Source organism: Myotis myotis, unplaced genomic scaffold, assembly GCF_014108235.1.
Source record: "Myotis myotis isolate mMyoMyo1 unplaced genomic scaffold, mMyoMyo1.p scaffold_m19_p_13, whole genome shotgun sequence".
NCBI classification, from domain to species: domain Eukaryota; kingdom Metazoa; phylum Chordata; class Mammalia; order Chiroptera; family Vespertilionidae; genus Myotis; species Myotis myotis.
Window position 1 is genome coordinate 43903484 of NW_023416317.1, and position 16131 is coordinate 43919614.

Sequence of the window (16131 nt, forward strand, 5' to 3'; positions counted from 1 at the left end):
GAAGGAATCATAGGATAGTTTATTAGGAAGTGGACCAGAGCACTAAGGTCTACAGAGCAAGGGACTTGTATTTCACTGAATACTGTTCTGTTTAGCTTGATTATTTTTTTAAACTATGTGTGTGTTACTTTCAGTTGCCTTTTGTACTTTTGTAAATTCTAATATCACACTAGGATTGTGCTTGATATATCAGCTGGGATGAAGAGAAGTTATTTGGGATCCAAGAGCATGTAAAAGCCATTGTTTCTGATAGTGATAAGGACAGTACTTGTGGACATTTAAAAAATGTTTGGAATAAGGATGATAAACATGGCTGAAGAATGTATCCAGTAATATATGAGTATACATTAAGAAATACACGATTTTACTTAAACAGAAGTTCCCTAGGGTTTAAAAGTGAGTTTTGTCAACGGTTTGGAAGGAGGGAATTATGGATGGAGCCCTTTTCCAGGATAATAATGTTGTTCAAAGAGACACAGGGCTTTGTACATAAATTTAGATAAAGTGACAACTCAAAAGAAGGAAAGTCTAGAGTTCAACAAAGACTTAGGCTCACAGGTAGTGCATGCTTCTAAGAAGTTTGGCCTGTATGTAGGATTCATTTTCTCTTCCTTTTGCCACTGAACTACATTATTATTGCATCCCTATGAGTGCTATAATGTCCATCCTGAGTGCTCTAATGTCCTCTTGTACTATAATGTCCATCCTGTAAAGATGAATGGGTGGTGAGTTGGGGACATCTTTGCTGTAGAAGGATGTGTAAGACTACAAACATGCTTCCCAGGACATTGGCTAGAGCTGTTGAGTGTGAATGTGAATGACAGTACCTGGGAGGTGGGGGTGAGGGGGAATTGTGCTGCCATTAATCCTCACATGTGGAGACCCTCATTTCTCACTCTTCTAATAGAGGGATAGTCTACAATTCTACCTGCCCAGAAGACCAGGGCAGGAAGAGGGAGGGAAGGATGAACTCTCAGAAATGAAATTATAGTTCCTCTTGCCTACTCTACTGTGCACCGGGATTGTGGACATATAGAGCATTCCGTTACAGCTTGCTTCTGTCGTGATTACAAACTCAGTGGAATTGTTTTATCAATATCCTGGCTTGCTTCTGCAACCACCCTGTATTACATACTTGTACCTTCCACTCTTTTTAATGGCAGAGACCCATAGACCAATGATTCACACAAGACATACTTTTTACTTGTAGTTTTACACACTGCCTTTCAGCAAAGGAAAGTTTGCAAGATGATTCACAGAGGTTAACCTGCCCATTTACAGTCAAGCAGACTGCTCCCTTAATCTCTGCATTATAGTAAAATAATGGTTGATCTAGAAAACCTTGTCAAATCAGTGAGTTTCTTTAATAAAGCATAGTGATCTCTTTAAGCCAATAAATAATGATCTTGATCCTAATTTTGACATTATTCAGTATAAAGAAGCAAATTCTCTCATTTAAAAGTCAATTGAACAGGGTGAGCAGGGAAGTGAGTTTTGGGATTTGAATTTGTGTTTGGTTTAATAAGACTTTGTGTGCAACATAAATGAAAGGAGAGTGTTCCATTTTCAAGTGGCATACTACCAAGCATTTTACTCCCTAAATTTGTCTGTCTTTGTAATTGTTTTATTCTGCTGGGTAATGCCATTTAGGACCTAATTTCTTTTTTTCGTCTTTACTTTTGTCATTTGCACACAAAATGTCCTGAGTTTGCATCCACCTGGAAGAAATATTTGCCATCTTAGAATACTAGCACAGTTTATTTGCCTTTCATTCCTCTCTATACCTTGTATTTAGCTTAATTCATTTCTGCTGTGCACAGAAACTGACAAAAAGACAGAATAATGCATACCTACATAAATTTAGAATGAGGATAATTTTGCCATCATGTTACTCATTGAAAGGGGACCTGACTCAGGTATTCAGCCCTGATGAGCAAAACTATAAACACAAAACCATGCATACTAAACTGAATGAAAATATGCCACTTTGCATATACTCACCTAACTTAACCTCCACGTGTAAGAGGACCTTCCACTGTATTTAAATGTCTTTATCTACCCTACTAGACTATAAACTGACTGACAGGAAGAGCCATGGTAGAGTGTCTTTGTTTTCCTTGCAGTACCTAGCATGCTATCTTCTTTGCACATGGAAAATATTTCGTAAATCAAATAATAATAATAATAATAATAATAATAATAATAATAATGGAAAAGCCACACCATGGTTCAAATGTGTCCCTCATAACAGGTGGATCCCATTCAAAAAAATAGATGTCTCATTTTAGTATTTCTGGCACTAGAATATCAGAATGTTTAAGTACTTAAGCTCAAAATTCAGGGAATACACTGAAGCAATATACTAATGGATATTGTATAATGGACACGATTACCCATCTTATTGGCCTCTATTTGTTAAGTGTCTGAGGGCTGCAGCCATTTGTGTAAGAAGTACAGATGCTGTCTTTTTCTGTATAAGCATCTTATTTTCTAAGATCTTTCAAAGCACAGGTGATTTCATGGTTCGGAATTTTTTCCCCCTCAAAATGAGCACTCTTATATCTGGCTTTTGCATCCTAGCAGGATTTGCCTTTTGCCTTTATTTGTCACACATCTAAGTTAGGCCATGTTGCTATTGTATGGGTTCCTCTGTTGTACCCTTGCTTCATTATAATGATCGCCCACAGGAAATGGATGCAAAAGAAGATACTAAAGAAATGACTGAGTTTTCTTCTTAGTTTGGTCTTATAAGTATAAAAGTAGCAAAGAATTCATGAATGCTGTCTTTCAGCTACCTTCTTTGATCACATAATGCAGAGAACTAGGAAATCCAATAATAAGAGAATGCATTCAGCAATAACTCAACAGCATCGGGATGCAAGAGAAATCCGGCAGAGACAGAAAGACATGGAGGCAGCTAGACTCCATCACCTCTACGAAGCATGTGAAGCACTGGTCCCTTTCTGCAGTCCACATTAACCCGCTTGTGATTCAGTTTTCCTGCTTAGAGCCCGGACAACAGTCGCCGAATATTGTACAGTCTAAATAGAAAGAGGGGGGACTTATGGAAGGGCAAGTCTTAAACATCACCAACTGGTGCATTTAAGTAGAACTTCAGTGGAACATATAATTCCGACACAAAGTGTGTGCTTACCCTATTTAAAAATCGCATTTGACTCACAGCTGGATCGTCTTTGAAAGAAGTTGGGTGTCACATCAAGCCATCTGTGTTTCTGTGGGCTTTTACGACAGTCATTCTGAAGAGGAAGAGGAAGAGCAATGCAAATGTCGTGAAATTTAACGTGCGGTTACGCTTGGAGAGCAAGTCTCCCCTGGCCTCCAAGGTGCCACCACCAACTGCAGCTGGAGTTCTGGTTTTATCATTCTCCACTCCCCCCACGGAGAACAATTCCAACATTAGTATGTAAATAAGCAGTTTAAACAGAGAATCTAAGGAGCTGATGGTATAAAATATAAAACGTTGAACAAAATTCAATTGGATTGTGTCACGCAGTGGTCCTGTTGAATGGCAAAGGTCACAGAGAAGAAGCTGCATACAAATCTTCAAAAAACAAAAATGAAAAAATTCTGTTATAATTTTTAAATATATAAAGCCATATATATGTATATATATATACATATATATATATATATATACACACATATATAATTTCTCTTTTTTTGTAAAGTCTTCAGGCTTTGTACTACAAATAGCAAAACTTTCAATTAATGCCCAACGTTTAAAGCATTTCAGGAAAGCATTGATTCTATCTGCCAATGGATTGAATGCATTTGGCGAATGACCTAATTAGCGTGGAGCTGGTTCTTTCTCCTGCTCTGCTTCCCACTAATTGAGGACTGCTGGCCTTCTCCCCCCAACAAAGAAGCAAAACAAGGACGGGTGTGTGGAGAAAACAGTGACACCGTTTTTAATTCATTTGAACCTGCTGCCAAGTTTAATGATGCCATTGAGGGGTGAGACAGGTGGGCTTCCTGCCACTTGGGTTGGGCTTTGCGCTGGTTACCAGTCATGGGTGTGTTGTCCAGGGCTTAGCAGTCACCATAAAGCATGATTAGCTGGAGCTGAACTAATCTCCCCGCCCTGGCCCTCACCAGATGTAGCTGCAGAGATTCCTGCTCCCAGACTTGATTATTTGTCATTAAGGAAAGCAAATTGAAACCAAATTGTAGTTGATTTTTTTCCTTAGCGAATGCTTCGTGATTCTTCAGGGGCAGCTCCGTATTTCATTTTGTTTTCTTCTAATTGTGATGTGGTAGATGCAGTCACAGCAAACTCAGGGATGGAGTGTTTATTTCTAGAATCAGGGTGTTTCTCAGGGTGGCTGGGGACCCTTTGACCTCGGAACTTGCATTTTAATTAAGGAGAGTGTATATGGAGAACACAAAAGCCAGTGAAATATTTCACTCCTGGTAGCTTCTTTTTAAAATTGTGGCAAAATATATTTTAATGGTAAATAACAGGAATAAGAAACTCTACTTGGTTGGTGCTAAATCCTTCTTGTAATGTTCATTCTTCCAATTCCCAAAGTTATTTGCCAGTTTTATATATTTTTCTCTTTTTTTCCTATTTATTTTAATTGAATTTATTGGGGTGACATTGGTTAATAAGATTGTATAGGTTTCAGGTGTACGATTCTATAAAGCATCACTGTACATTGTATTATGTGCTCACCGTGGCCAGTCATGTTTCCACCCATCACCATTTATCCCCCCTTTATTATCTTCTATCCGCTCCCCCCCGCCCCATGCCCTTTTTTACCTCTGGTAATCACCATACTGTTGTCTGTGCCTATGAGGTTTTTTTACAATTATTATTATTTGCTTAATCCCTTAACCTTTTTCATCCAGACCCCTAACCTTCCTCTGTTGCCTTATTCTTTAACATTTTTTTCATCAGGTCTTAGCTCCCCGGTTGGGATGGAGCCTTCCATAGAGGGGACATTATATAGGAAGGGGACATTCTCTTTCCTTGCTGGCATGCTAGCTCTCAGAAATACTCTCTTCTCCAAGTCCTCCCAGCCCCTCCTCAATTCAGAGAGAGCTAAGGGGGTCTCGGGCCTCACAGGGTGTCTTCTGTTTGGATTGGAGTTCCTCCCTGGACGTCCGCATCATGATGTTGTCCACTTCTGTGTGACATTTGGTGGGTGGCAGAGGAGGGAGAACTGAGAGAAGAGAAGCAGCACTGTACTAGAGTGCAACAGTCCTGAAATCTGGGGCTGCTTTGCTGGGTTCAGGGCTGAACCAGAACTGTGACTGCTTGGCATCTATAGTGTTCTTTAGAGTCAAGATGTATTAACAGACATTTTTATCAGTTCATTTCCAAGGTATTCCCATGAAGTACCTACGCATCTTTTAAGTATGCCTTCAAGTAATTTCAACAAATATGTATCAAGCACAGGCTGTGTAGTAGGTAGAGTCCCAGTCACTGGGAAGTACAAATAAATAGCACCTGGTAACCAAGAGTGCCTTTTTTTCCCCCTTCCAGTTACAATGAGTGAAGGATAGGTCCTCTTATAGAAATTATCCCCTTGTCCCCCTGTAGTTTTAACCTCTTGCTTTCTGCTTGATCATTGTTGTTATTATTGTTAATCCTCACCCAAGGACATTTTTCCCATTGATTTTTAGAGAGAGTGGAAGGGAGGGAGGGAGAGAGAGAAAGAAACATCAATGTGAAAGAGAGACATCTATTGTTTATCTCCCAAACATGCCCTGATCAGGGCCGGGATCCAGCCTGCAACCGAGGTACGTGCCCTTGACTGGAAATGAACCCAGAACCCTTCAGTCCTCAGGCCAATGCTCTATTCCCTAAGCCAAACTAACTAGGGATCTGCTTGACTTTTTTTAATTCAAAATTACCAAGAACAATCTCTTAATAGGTGCAACAACAACAAAAAATTCTTGAATAATTTGAATAAATACTCAGTAGTTCTTTACCGGGGCTTCATATTGAAATCAGCAGGGAATAGATATACACATACCTATACACATACACACACACACAGAAACACACGAGGGTCTCTCTTTCTGTGTGTGTGTGTGTGTGTGTGTGTGTGTGTGTGTGTGTGTGTGTAAACATTTGGGCCACATTCCCAAAAATATTGATTTAATTTTCTTGGGGGTGAATCCTGGGCGATGGTATTTTTTTTAAGCTCCCCATGTGATTGTAGTTTGCAGCTAAGGCTGAAAACCATAGTATCTTCTATCTTTAAACAGACAGCTCATTAGACTTCATACTCCCCACTGGCTAAAGCTGTTTATTAATTCTCCATCCCAGGCAAGATCATGGCAATGAGGCTGGTAAGCATTCTTTTTGCCTCCTCATCTCTCTCACTCTTCCACTCAGATAGGCTTCAATCCCCACACTTGCCTAAAGCAAATCACAATAATTACATTAAGGCTCCTGAACATCTGAGCATTTCCAATCTCTCATATTCCTCATTCTCTGTAGCATTTGGCACAGCCGATCTCTCTCTCCTTGGACAGTTTCTAAACTTGACTTTCAGACATCCTATTACCTCTTCATTTCCTCTCTGATTCTCCTTCCACCTCCTTTGCACGCTCATTTTCTCAGTTGACACCTAAATGTTGACGTTGTTCAAACTCTAAACCTGAACCCTTTGTTTCTGCTTACATTAGGCATTTTTTAATCTATTTCCTATCTCTGTACACATATTTATGGTGTTGACTGCCTAATTTGCATATCCAATCTTACCCCCTTGTTTGTGCAACAGCCTAAAAACTCCAACTGCTACTTGACATTTTTACTTAGATATTTCACAGGAATTTCTGACTCAACGTGTCTCAAATTGATACATTACTTTTTCCTCTCCCTTGCTGGGTCCTCCTCTAGTCTCCCCATTTCAGTAAATCACATCTCTAGCCATCCAGTGGCCTGTGCCAAGAAAGGGCAGTAATAGTCCGTGTCCTCTGTAGCCCCCTTACTCCCAACCAAGTCAATCCATTACCAACTCCTGTTACTTAAAAGTATAATTCAAATTATCCATCTCATTTCATTCGCTTCATTGCCAGTTGCCATTTGCCTCTGTGTCGCCTTGCTGATTCCATTCTTGCTGCCCACTTTCTCCACAACCACTCAGTCTTTAGCAGAAGCCAGTTAAAGTGATAATTTAAGAAATGCTGCTTCCTTATGACTTTCAATAATAAAGGATCAGTAGTTAGATGCAATAGTATATGCTCTCATTTTCTTTCAAGGGAGACATACCATTTTGTCAGTATAGATTCATTTCTATGGTTATTTTATGTATGTCCATCCCCCAACTCAACTATATGCTGTATAAGGATGGGAACTGGAGCTATTTTTTTAAAATATATTTTTATTGATTTCAGAGAGGAAAGGGGAGGGGGGAGAGAAACATCAATGATAAGAGAGAATCATTGATTGGCTGCCTCCTGCTTGCCCCCCAACTAGGGATCAAGCCCCCAACCCAGGCATGTGCCCTGATCAGAAATGGAACCTCCTGGTTCTTAGGTCTACACTCAACCACTGAGCCATGCTGGGCGGGCAGAACTGGAACTATTTCATTCACTATGATATGCCCTATGCCTGGCAAAGTGCCTGACATGGCGTTTCCTTATAGAGTGAAAGATGAGCATGGGAATGCATGAGGAAGAGTGGCCAAAGCACGAGGTGGAAGGGCGTGCCTGACTTAGCCAGTTCTACTGAGAACCCAACCACTCCATTAACTGAATGGAGCTGCTTTGTTCCATGCCCTCACTTCAAAATCCAAGAGATGTTCAAGATTGCATTCTCTCCATGGTGGACCTCAGGGGCCACAAGGCATAGTTTTCAAAGTGAGGGTATGGAGCCGTTCATTGTAGGGTATAGTTGGGGGGGCGTAGGCAGACTTGGCTTCAAATCCTGGAGCTGCCAGTTAGGCAGCCTGTGACTGGTGTCACCTCTCCCTAGCCTCAGTTTCGTCATGTTTACACCCGAAGGGACATGAGGACCATAGCCCGTGAAGCCATGAGCGTTTCAGCAGGTGCCAACATGGCAACCACCGAGCACACATTCTGATACATAGGCGAAAACATCTGCATTTTAGTTTATGTTCTGCTTCTTCTAACTCTAATGCTTTATGTATTTTGTTCTTTCCCCCTCTTTATTCTGGCTTTTTTCGCCTATTTTACTCAACTTAGTGGGTGGTGCTACTCATGTTATTCAGATAGTTTGAGTTTCGTGGGACGAGAAGAATTAGTAGCACTTATAGAACAGGCTTTCTTTTGGATTAGAAATACAAACTTCACAGCTACTCTGCCCAGCTTTTCAGCAGCATTTGATGGTATGCTGCTGGGTAACAAGTTCATTTTAGGATAACACGCTGGGAGGAAAAAAGAAGGAGGGATTTGAGGGGAGAAAATTAAAAAGTTAATTAAAAGAAACAACTCGGTAATTGAATTCTCTTGCACATTTCTTTGCTTGTTTGGAGGGGGGTGTCACAGTGCATGGTTAGCAAGGTTGCCTTTGTAGCTCACCTCAAAACTCCTAAATGAGGCAAGTAAAAGAGTACAGAGCCAATCCCTGCCTAATAAATGAGAAGAGGCGTAGGTTACATATGATGGGTTTTTAGATGTGCCAAACAAAGCTGCCCTCCTACTCATTCCTGAGTTTTTTTGTTTTTAAATATCCTTGGCAGCTTACATTACTGTTAGGCTAAGTCCTGGATTCATATCTGCTATTTTATGGACATGCAAAATCTCTTTTGCATTTAGTCTGTTTTATTGGCTATTTATTTGGCCTCACTCTGTATCTACCCTCTCCCCCACCCCCCCACACGCACAGGCACACAATCAGTAAACAGTATACGTGACTCTTGTGTCCTTTTCAGGTTGTACTCCAGTAACAAGTGGCATGGGTGTGTTTACTTAATTTAAAACGAGCTCCTTATTTATATAAGAAGCCTGAATATCTATGTCATTATGTTTATCACAGATCACTTTAGAGTTAAAATAATTTACTTATGCTGTGATTGAGAGCGAGAAGGTCCTGTAATGAATTAGCATGGGCTTTGGAATCAGCTGGAGCCACATTCCAACCCTAACTCTCATTAACAACATTTATTAACTCATGTAGTCAACATGTATTGATTGAATGCCTACTGTGTGCCAGGTACTGTTGAAGTTGCTGGTGATATCTATAGTCAAGTTCTGCCATAACTTTTATTAACAGCAACTTTTTTGAGGTTTTGAAAATTAACTTTAGAGAGAAACTCTAAAAAGAATATTTTTCAACATTTTGTGTTTCTCATTCTTGCAACAAATCCATTCAGGAAAATAGAACAGGGTTCAATAATGTATTATCACCTTACTCACCGAATTAGTCTAAATCAGGTTGCTGACTGTAAGCCCACTCTCCAAAACATAAGACTTACTATTTTATTTAAAAAAATTTTAAATATACTTTTATTGATTTCAGAGAGGAAGGGAGAAGGAGAGAGAGATAAAAACATCAATGATGAGAAAGAATCCTTGATCAGCTGCCTCCTGCATGTCCCCCATTGGGGATCAAGCCCACAACCCAGGTATGTGCCCTGACTGGAATCAAACCATGACCTCCTGGTTCATAGGTCGAGGCTCAACCACTGAGCCACTGAGCCATGCTGGCTTAGGCTAAGAATTTATTTAAATCAGAAGTTTTTCTTCTACAACAGTTCCAGTATTCCATCCCTTCATGAAAAATAGGTACCCCCAGAATGATGTACACAGACTTCTACTATCTAGACCAGTGGTTCTCAACCTTGGCTGCATATTAGAATCACCTGGGAATCTTTTTAAAATTCTGATTTCTGGGCCTCATCCTCCGGAAATTCTGTTTCTTTGTTACTAATGTTGTGGCCTCACCCCATAACAAAGAAACAGAATTTCCGGAGGATGAGGCCTAGAAATCAGGATTTTAAAAAGATTCCCAGGTGATTCTAATGTGCAGCCAAGGTTGAGAACCACTGGTCTCTAGACTCTGTAGACCTTGCTAGGTTGCAAATTAACCGCTGAGCGAGACCAGGAGCACCTGGCTGACTTTTGCTTGCCCACAGACAGGTGAGTGGAGGTAAAGATGTTCTCGGTTCCCCCAATCAGAGAGTTCGCGCCGGGGAGCACGTGGGCCCAGGGGAAAGCGGGCTGGGCAGCACGTGGGGCTGCAAAGAAAAAGGCTGCTGGGTTCGGGCAGACGCAGACTTCAGGCGCTGCTGCTAGGTGCCCACCGCATTTTTTTTGATGATTTTGTGATTTTTCCCAGACACGGTAAGGACCAGAGATGGAGAGCCTTTATGCAAGTGAGAGCCCCAACACTCCTTCCCTCGGTGTGGAGGAGAGCCAGCTACTTGCGAGTGCTAACAGGGGTTTTGTGTTTCCACAGGTTACGGTTTTGTGGATTTTGACAGTCCCGCAGCCGCCCAGAAAGCGGTAGCGTCTCTCAAGGCCAATGGGGTGCAGGCACAGATGGCCAAGGTAAGACTGGGGGGGTTTAGGTTGTTTGCTTGGTGATCATATATATTTCTCCATCGCTGGCAGCTGAATCCGCATTGCAGTTTGCAACAATTTGGATGATATTTACTTGGTAGGGAAAAGAAGAAACCCTACAGTAAGTTTGGCTTAGAAGACTCTGGCTGGTTTATTTTGTTTGTTTGTTTGTTTGTTGCAAGTATGTTTGTTTGTGTGCTCTTTTGTTATGGTAACGTCACTGGTGACTTAAGGGCACTTGTGGGGTGCTCTGGTTTGCCTGAAAAAGGTAGTGGGGGTCCTAATTAAAACTTTATTTATGACATTAAAGATAAAAGGTAGTGGGTGTGGGTGGGCGTGGGTGTGTGGTGTGTGTGTGTGTGGTGTGTGGTGTGTGTTCGTGTGTGTCCAGGACTTCCAGCAGGAAATAGTATTGGAGTAGTCCAGTACGCAGCTAGTTGTCTTTGATAAACAGTGTGAGAAAAATTGCTGTCTCATGTTGGGGAGAGCTGATTGCCGAATGACGGTGATGCTTCATCTGTGCAAGGAACTGAGGTTAACCAAAGGGTTTGTTGTCTGTTTGGCTAGAATTTCACGTTGGCCTTTGTAGAGTTTAGCTAGATGATAATTTCCAAGGTTTGAATAATTTTCAACACTCATTTATTGCTATGTAGAACAAATAGTCTGGAACTTCCTATCTGAAATGATAATGCATTTTTATATTCAAGAAAATAAATAAAACAAAATATAATAGTTTTGTATCCTGATCGCAGTGATGGTAATAAGGATCTACAGGTGTGATAAAATGACACAAAACTATACACACATATTGTACTAATATCAATTTCTTGGTTTTGATATTGTGCTATTATTACATAATATGTAATACGTATTGGGGAAACAGGGTGAGAGGTACACGGGATTCTCTATCAGTGGTTTTCAACCTGTGGGTCGCGACCCTTTTGGCGGTCGAACGACCCTTTCACATGGGTCGCCTAAGACCATCCTGCATATCAAATATTTACATTATGATTCATAACAGTAGCAACATTGCAGTTATGAAGTAGCAACGAAAATAGTATTATGGTTGGGTCACAACATGAGGAACTGTATTTAAAGGGCCAGAAGGTTGAGAACCACTGCTCTATATGTTCTTTCCGAAGTCTGTAAATCTGTATTTCCAACTAAATTTTTTAAAAATTTTATGACATAAAGATGTTTGGTACATATTTACTTCAAAATAATAGTCATTTTGTATTTGTTTTACATGCAACTTAAGTTTTAAAATATTTTTTCCGATTATTTCTGTTTGAGTTTGTTTATCTCTAATTCTCAAAAGTTAGGTAGAAGAGCCAGCAGATCTTGAAATGCATTTATGTCATATGCATGTATACACATACTCTTAATTATTGCCATAACAGCTGAGTGATATCATGACAGAGTCATCAAATTTTCAGTCATTGGAATTTTGTTAGGATGGCTAACATTCACTGAGAACATTTTGCATTTTTAAGTTCAGATACCTAGACTTGGGATATTTGGTTTTCTTCATCTTCGGTTGTCTTCTAGCAAACTGATACCATCAATATCTGTTAACCTTTTGTTGTGGGTCACTTCACACATAGATTACTTTGATAGACTCATTGCTCTTTATGACTCATTAATTGTTTTCAAGGCAATATAAATTAGAGTTTGAATTCTTTCAGCTGTGTAATGTATTCCTCATTTGGATTATGCGTGGAAGCTTTGAATTTGGTCACAAGCTAAGATTGATGAAGTTAATATTCACAATTAATAAGAAAATTATGTACATGTCTTGGTTTAAAACTTACCTGGCAAAGAATTAAGTTACTTGGTGACTTAAGCAGTAACTTACACCTAGGAAACAAGTGATAAAACTGTAGGTGTTAGGCATATGCAAAATTGGGACCTAAAGGAAACCCTTATTTACAAGAAATTTACAAATGCTTATAAAAATTGTATATTTGATCAATTTTATTGATTAACTAACAAATTTTGGAAATTACTAGTTTGTGACAATTTAGAAATAATGAATACAGTGTGCATAATCTCCAGTTTTCAAATGGTCTGAGAATACATATGTGGTACTTATTGGATCAACAGAAAAAGAAAGTTGCCATTAATTTTATAACTACCAAGGAGCCATTGTGAATATTTCCCCACTATTTCTCAGCATTCTGCTGCACAAGAACTCGATTTCTTTCTCTCTCTCTCTCTCTCTCTCTCTCTCTCTCTCTCTCTCTCTCTCTCTCTCTCTCCCTCTCTCTCTCTTTCTCTCTTTTACACACAGACACACCCATCTCCGTCACTGACATCTCAGCTAAGCAGGAAATTATCAAAGAGAAAATATTTTAAGGAGTCTCTAAGAAAATTATTTAGGAGAGCTAGCATTTTGGTTCTTAGCTCATGCCCAATGTACACAGTAAGGAGGTTCCACCTGGAATGTTTAAAGATACGTACTTTCTTTTATTTCATTATTTTATTTTACTTCTAGAGTTGCTGAAAGATTTCTACTTTACCAATTATGCTGTCTGTGGAATAAATTCTTATTCCCCTTTTTCTCGCAAACTTTGGATCTAAAGCTCTGGGCTTTAGATCCACATCTGCCTACTGGAAAACTTTCAGCAGTAAATGACTTTGTAATTTAACTACCCAGAAGCAAATAAATAGCCTCCCTTTGACAATGAAATGGAACAAGCTTGACCACCTGTATTAGCAGATTTCTCACTGAGCTATTGGATTTCATGGCGTTTTTTCCCTTTGTCCTGGTGAAAGCTATTATTTATTATCATATAAACCTGCAGTCTGCAGGCTGTGTGAAACTGCACTATATTTTTTTGCCATTTAAGTGTCCAGTGAATTGCCTCCTGCATCCTTGTTCTTATCAATACCCTACTATGCAGGCTGTGATGGGTACACCTCCTGGATTTTAAAGCAAAAATGCTGCAAATAATCTAGGTTCCCAATAGGAGCCTAGAGTGAACATGAAACCTTCCAAGTGAATCACTTTATTTAGCTAACTTATTCCAATGTGTGCATATGAAAAATTCAACTAATTTGTCAACAAATAGGAATTAAATAATAAATCATCCAGTAAGTGGTAATTGATTAATAATGTATAACCATTAACATGGACTAACATTTTCTGTATACTTGCTGTTCTGCCAAGAAGGGTTTTGAGGGATCAAAGGATGTGTTTCTTTTAGGAGAGCAGATATAGAATATGTTAGTAATACATAGTGGTTAAGAGCATAGGTTTGGAGGGAGGGAAACTTGTCCTTGAATACTGGCTCAGAACACCACCTGGCTCTATGACCTTAGCCAAGTTATTTAAATATCTCTGAAAGTCCCTAATAATACCTACATTATGGTACTACTGTGAGAATTAATTTTTAAAAACACACAAAGAATTTAGCATAGTACTTACATTATACCAAAATTCAGTAAATGTTAGTTATTCAGTAAATGTTGTTATGCATTAAATTCACATTTGTTGCTGAACATTTTATCATATATGCTTTAAGTGTTATGTTATTACAAAACAGTTTTTTGAGGACTATAATAAGTAGTATCAATTAGTAAACATGTTTCTTGCCTGCTAAGTGCCAGGCACTTTACTAGGTGTTAGAGAATCAAGACTGAATTAACTTCTTCCTTTTTCTGAATTTTTAAAATTTAACCTTTCTCCTTGGATTGCTACAGCTCTGGGTTGAGAATATTGGCTGTTACTATTCTTGCCAAGTATACAGAAAACGTTCATTCATGTTAAGGGTTATACATTATTAATCAATTATCACTTACTGGATGAATTATTGCTTAATTCGTATTTGTTGACAAATTGGTATTTAAAAGAAGTCATTGGCTAAATAATATGTCTCTGTACACTTAAAAAGAAGAGAGCTAAGAAATCCAACTAACAATAGCCTAACCTTCTAAGTGTTTATCTTACTTATGAATAAGATAGCCATCGATCTGCAGTTCAGGGCAAATGCTTTGGGGTAATATCAAAATCAAGGCTGCTTTGCCATTCGTTATTAGTGGCTTTCATCCATACATATCATATGTTGCTTTCTAAAGCTCCAGCTGTTGTAGCTCCAGTTTTGCCAGTACGTAAAACTTACATAATTTTATTAACCAATGTCACCCCAATTCATTGAATAAAAATAAAAAGGAAAGAAAAGGACAAAAGGCTCAAGCACCATTCTGGCTGATTCTGTCATTTTAAAAGCTTTCCCAGAATTCTAACTCAGGATCTTGTGTTCACCTACCAACGTGCAAAGCTGAGTCATGGATTTCTCTTAGCTGCAAGAGAGTCTGTAATGATGAATAATTTAGTTTCTTTGCCTCTAGTACAGAAAAGTAAGAGTAGTCTATCTTTTGGGCTATTAAACATCAATAACACCATTCTTCCCATTTATACATCCTGGGTGGCATGCACTCATTCCTTCCCTTGGGGAGTCTACTTTAACGCCTCACCCTCTAATCACATCTAGTGATGCCATCATTTCCAACTGGCCCAGACATGGATGCCCTTATGGTTTAGCAGCCAATATGTTTATAAGACAGATTATCTGAACTCCCATAATTTTGAATCATAGAGAAACAACAGGATACATGAAACTAAAGGAAGACTGCCATTTAGAAACAGAGAGAATGGGAAACAAATGGAAATCACTGATTGCTTATTTGATGTACATATCGAATACTGTTGGGAGGAATAGAATTCCCTTGCCCATTATCCCCCATTGCCTCATTGAGGCCTCACTGGAGAACTGTACAGCTTTAGAAGCTGAGTTTTCTTGGATGTAAGTTTCTAGGCCCTAGAAGGATTCTATATATTGAACAGTTATCAATTATTACCCGCAAAGCCGTGAGCTCTCACAAACTTAGCAGGCCTCCGTATTTGCTTTCTGTCAGTTCCAAAGAGAATTAAAAAAAAAAACCAAAAAAAACAAAAACAAAAACATGTCTGTTTCTAGAGGAAAGGCCCCCAGAGGAGTCACCCTCTTTACAGGGCCTTTGTAGAAAGTTTTGTCAGGTCTACTACTAGGACTGTGATTCTAATTACCAAAGGTGATTCACCACACCATAGGATATGTAGAATAGATCAAACTTAAGTGATTATAAAAAAGAGACCACATGTTCAAGAGAATGTCAAGTACATCAGGGATAATATAAAAACACATATCAACTAGGGCAGAGAACCAGATTGGGACCAGAGAAAGGAATTCTCTCCTATAAATCAATGACTATAATAGTAGTTCTCTTTGTTTAAAAAAAAAAAAAAAAAAAGAGTGGATTTTTTTTCACTTGATATTGTAAGAAATAAAAAGTGAAAAATCAATGAATATATGAAAATAAATTCTGTTAATTATAAAATATATCACCTCAGTGGTTAATGCATAACCCTAACAGTTATATTCTAGTAGTAGAAATTTCATTAATGAAGGATGGGCCTAATACACAGATTATTCTAGAATTTTTTTTTTTTTTAAAGTTCAACCATTATCCCCATGATGTGGCTTGTTGTCTACCAAAGCTACTTTTTGCAATGCAGAGCCATGTGCTAGGCTTTTTCAACCAGACTCTTATGGTCTAATGCAATATTTATAGTCTCTGCTTTTAAGATTCCTG

At 39.0% G+C, this 16131-nt stretch overlaps 1 protein-coding gene across 11 annotated transcripts in view; it reads left to right on the forward strand.

Annotated features, from left to right (window-relative positions):
- Positions 1–16131, forward strand: part of RBMS3 (RNA binding motif single stranded interacting protein 3) — a 623837-nt gene that overhangs the window by 258521 nt on the left and 349185 nt on the right. For all 11 annotated transcript variants that reach the window (XM_036332820.1, XM_036332827.1, XM_036332828.1 and 8 more), the window contains exon 4: positions 10394–10485. In XM_036332820.1, the coding sequence (XP_036188713.1) occupies positions 10394–10485 (92 nt within the window). The remainder of the gene's footprint in view (positions 1–10393; positions 10486–16131) is intronic.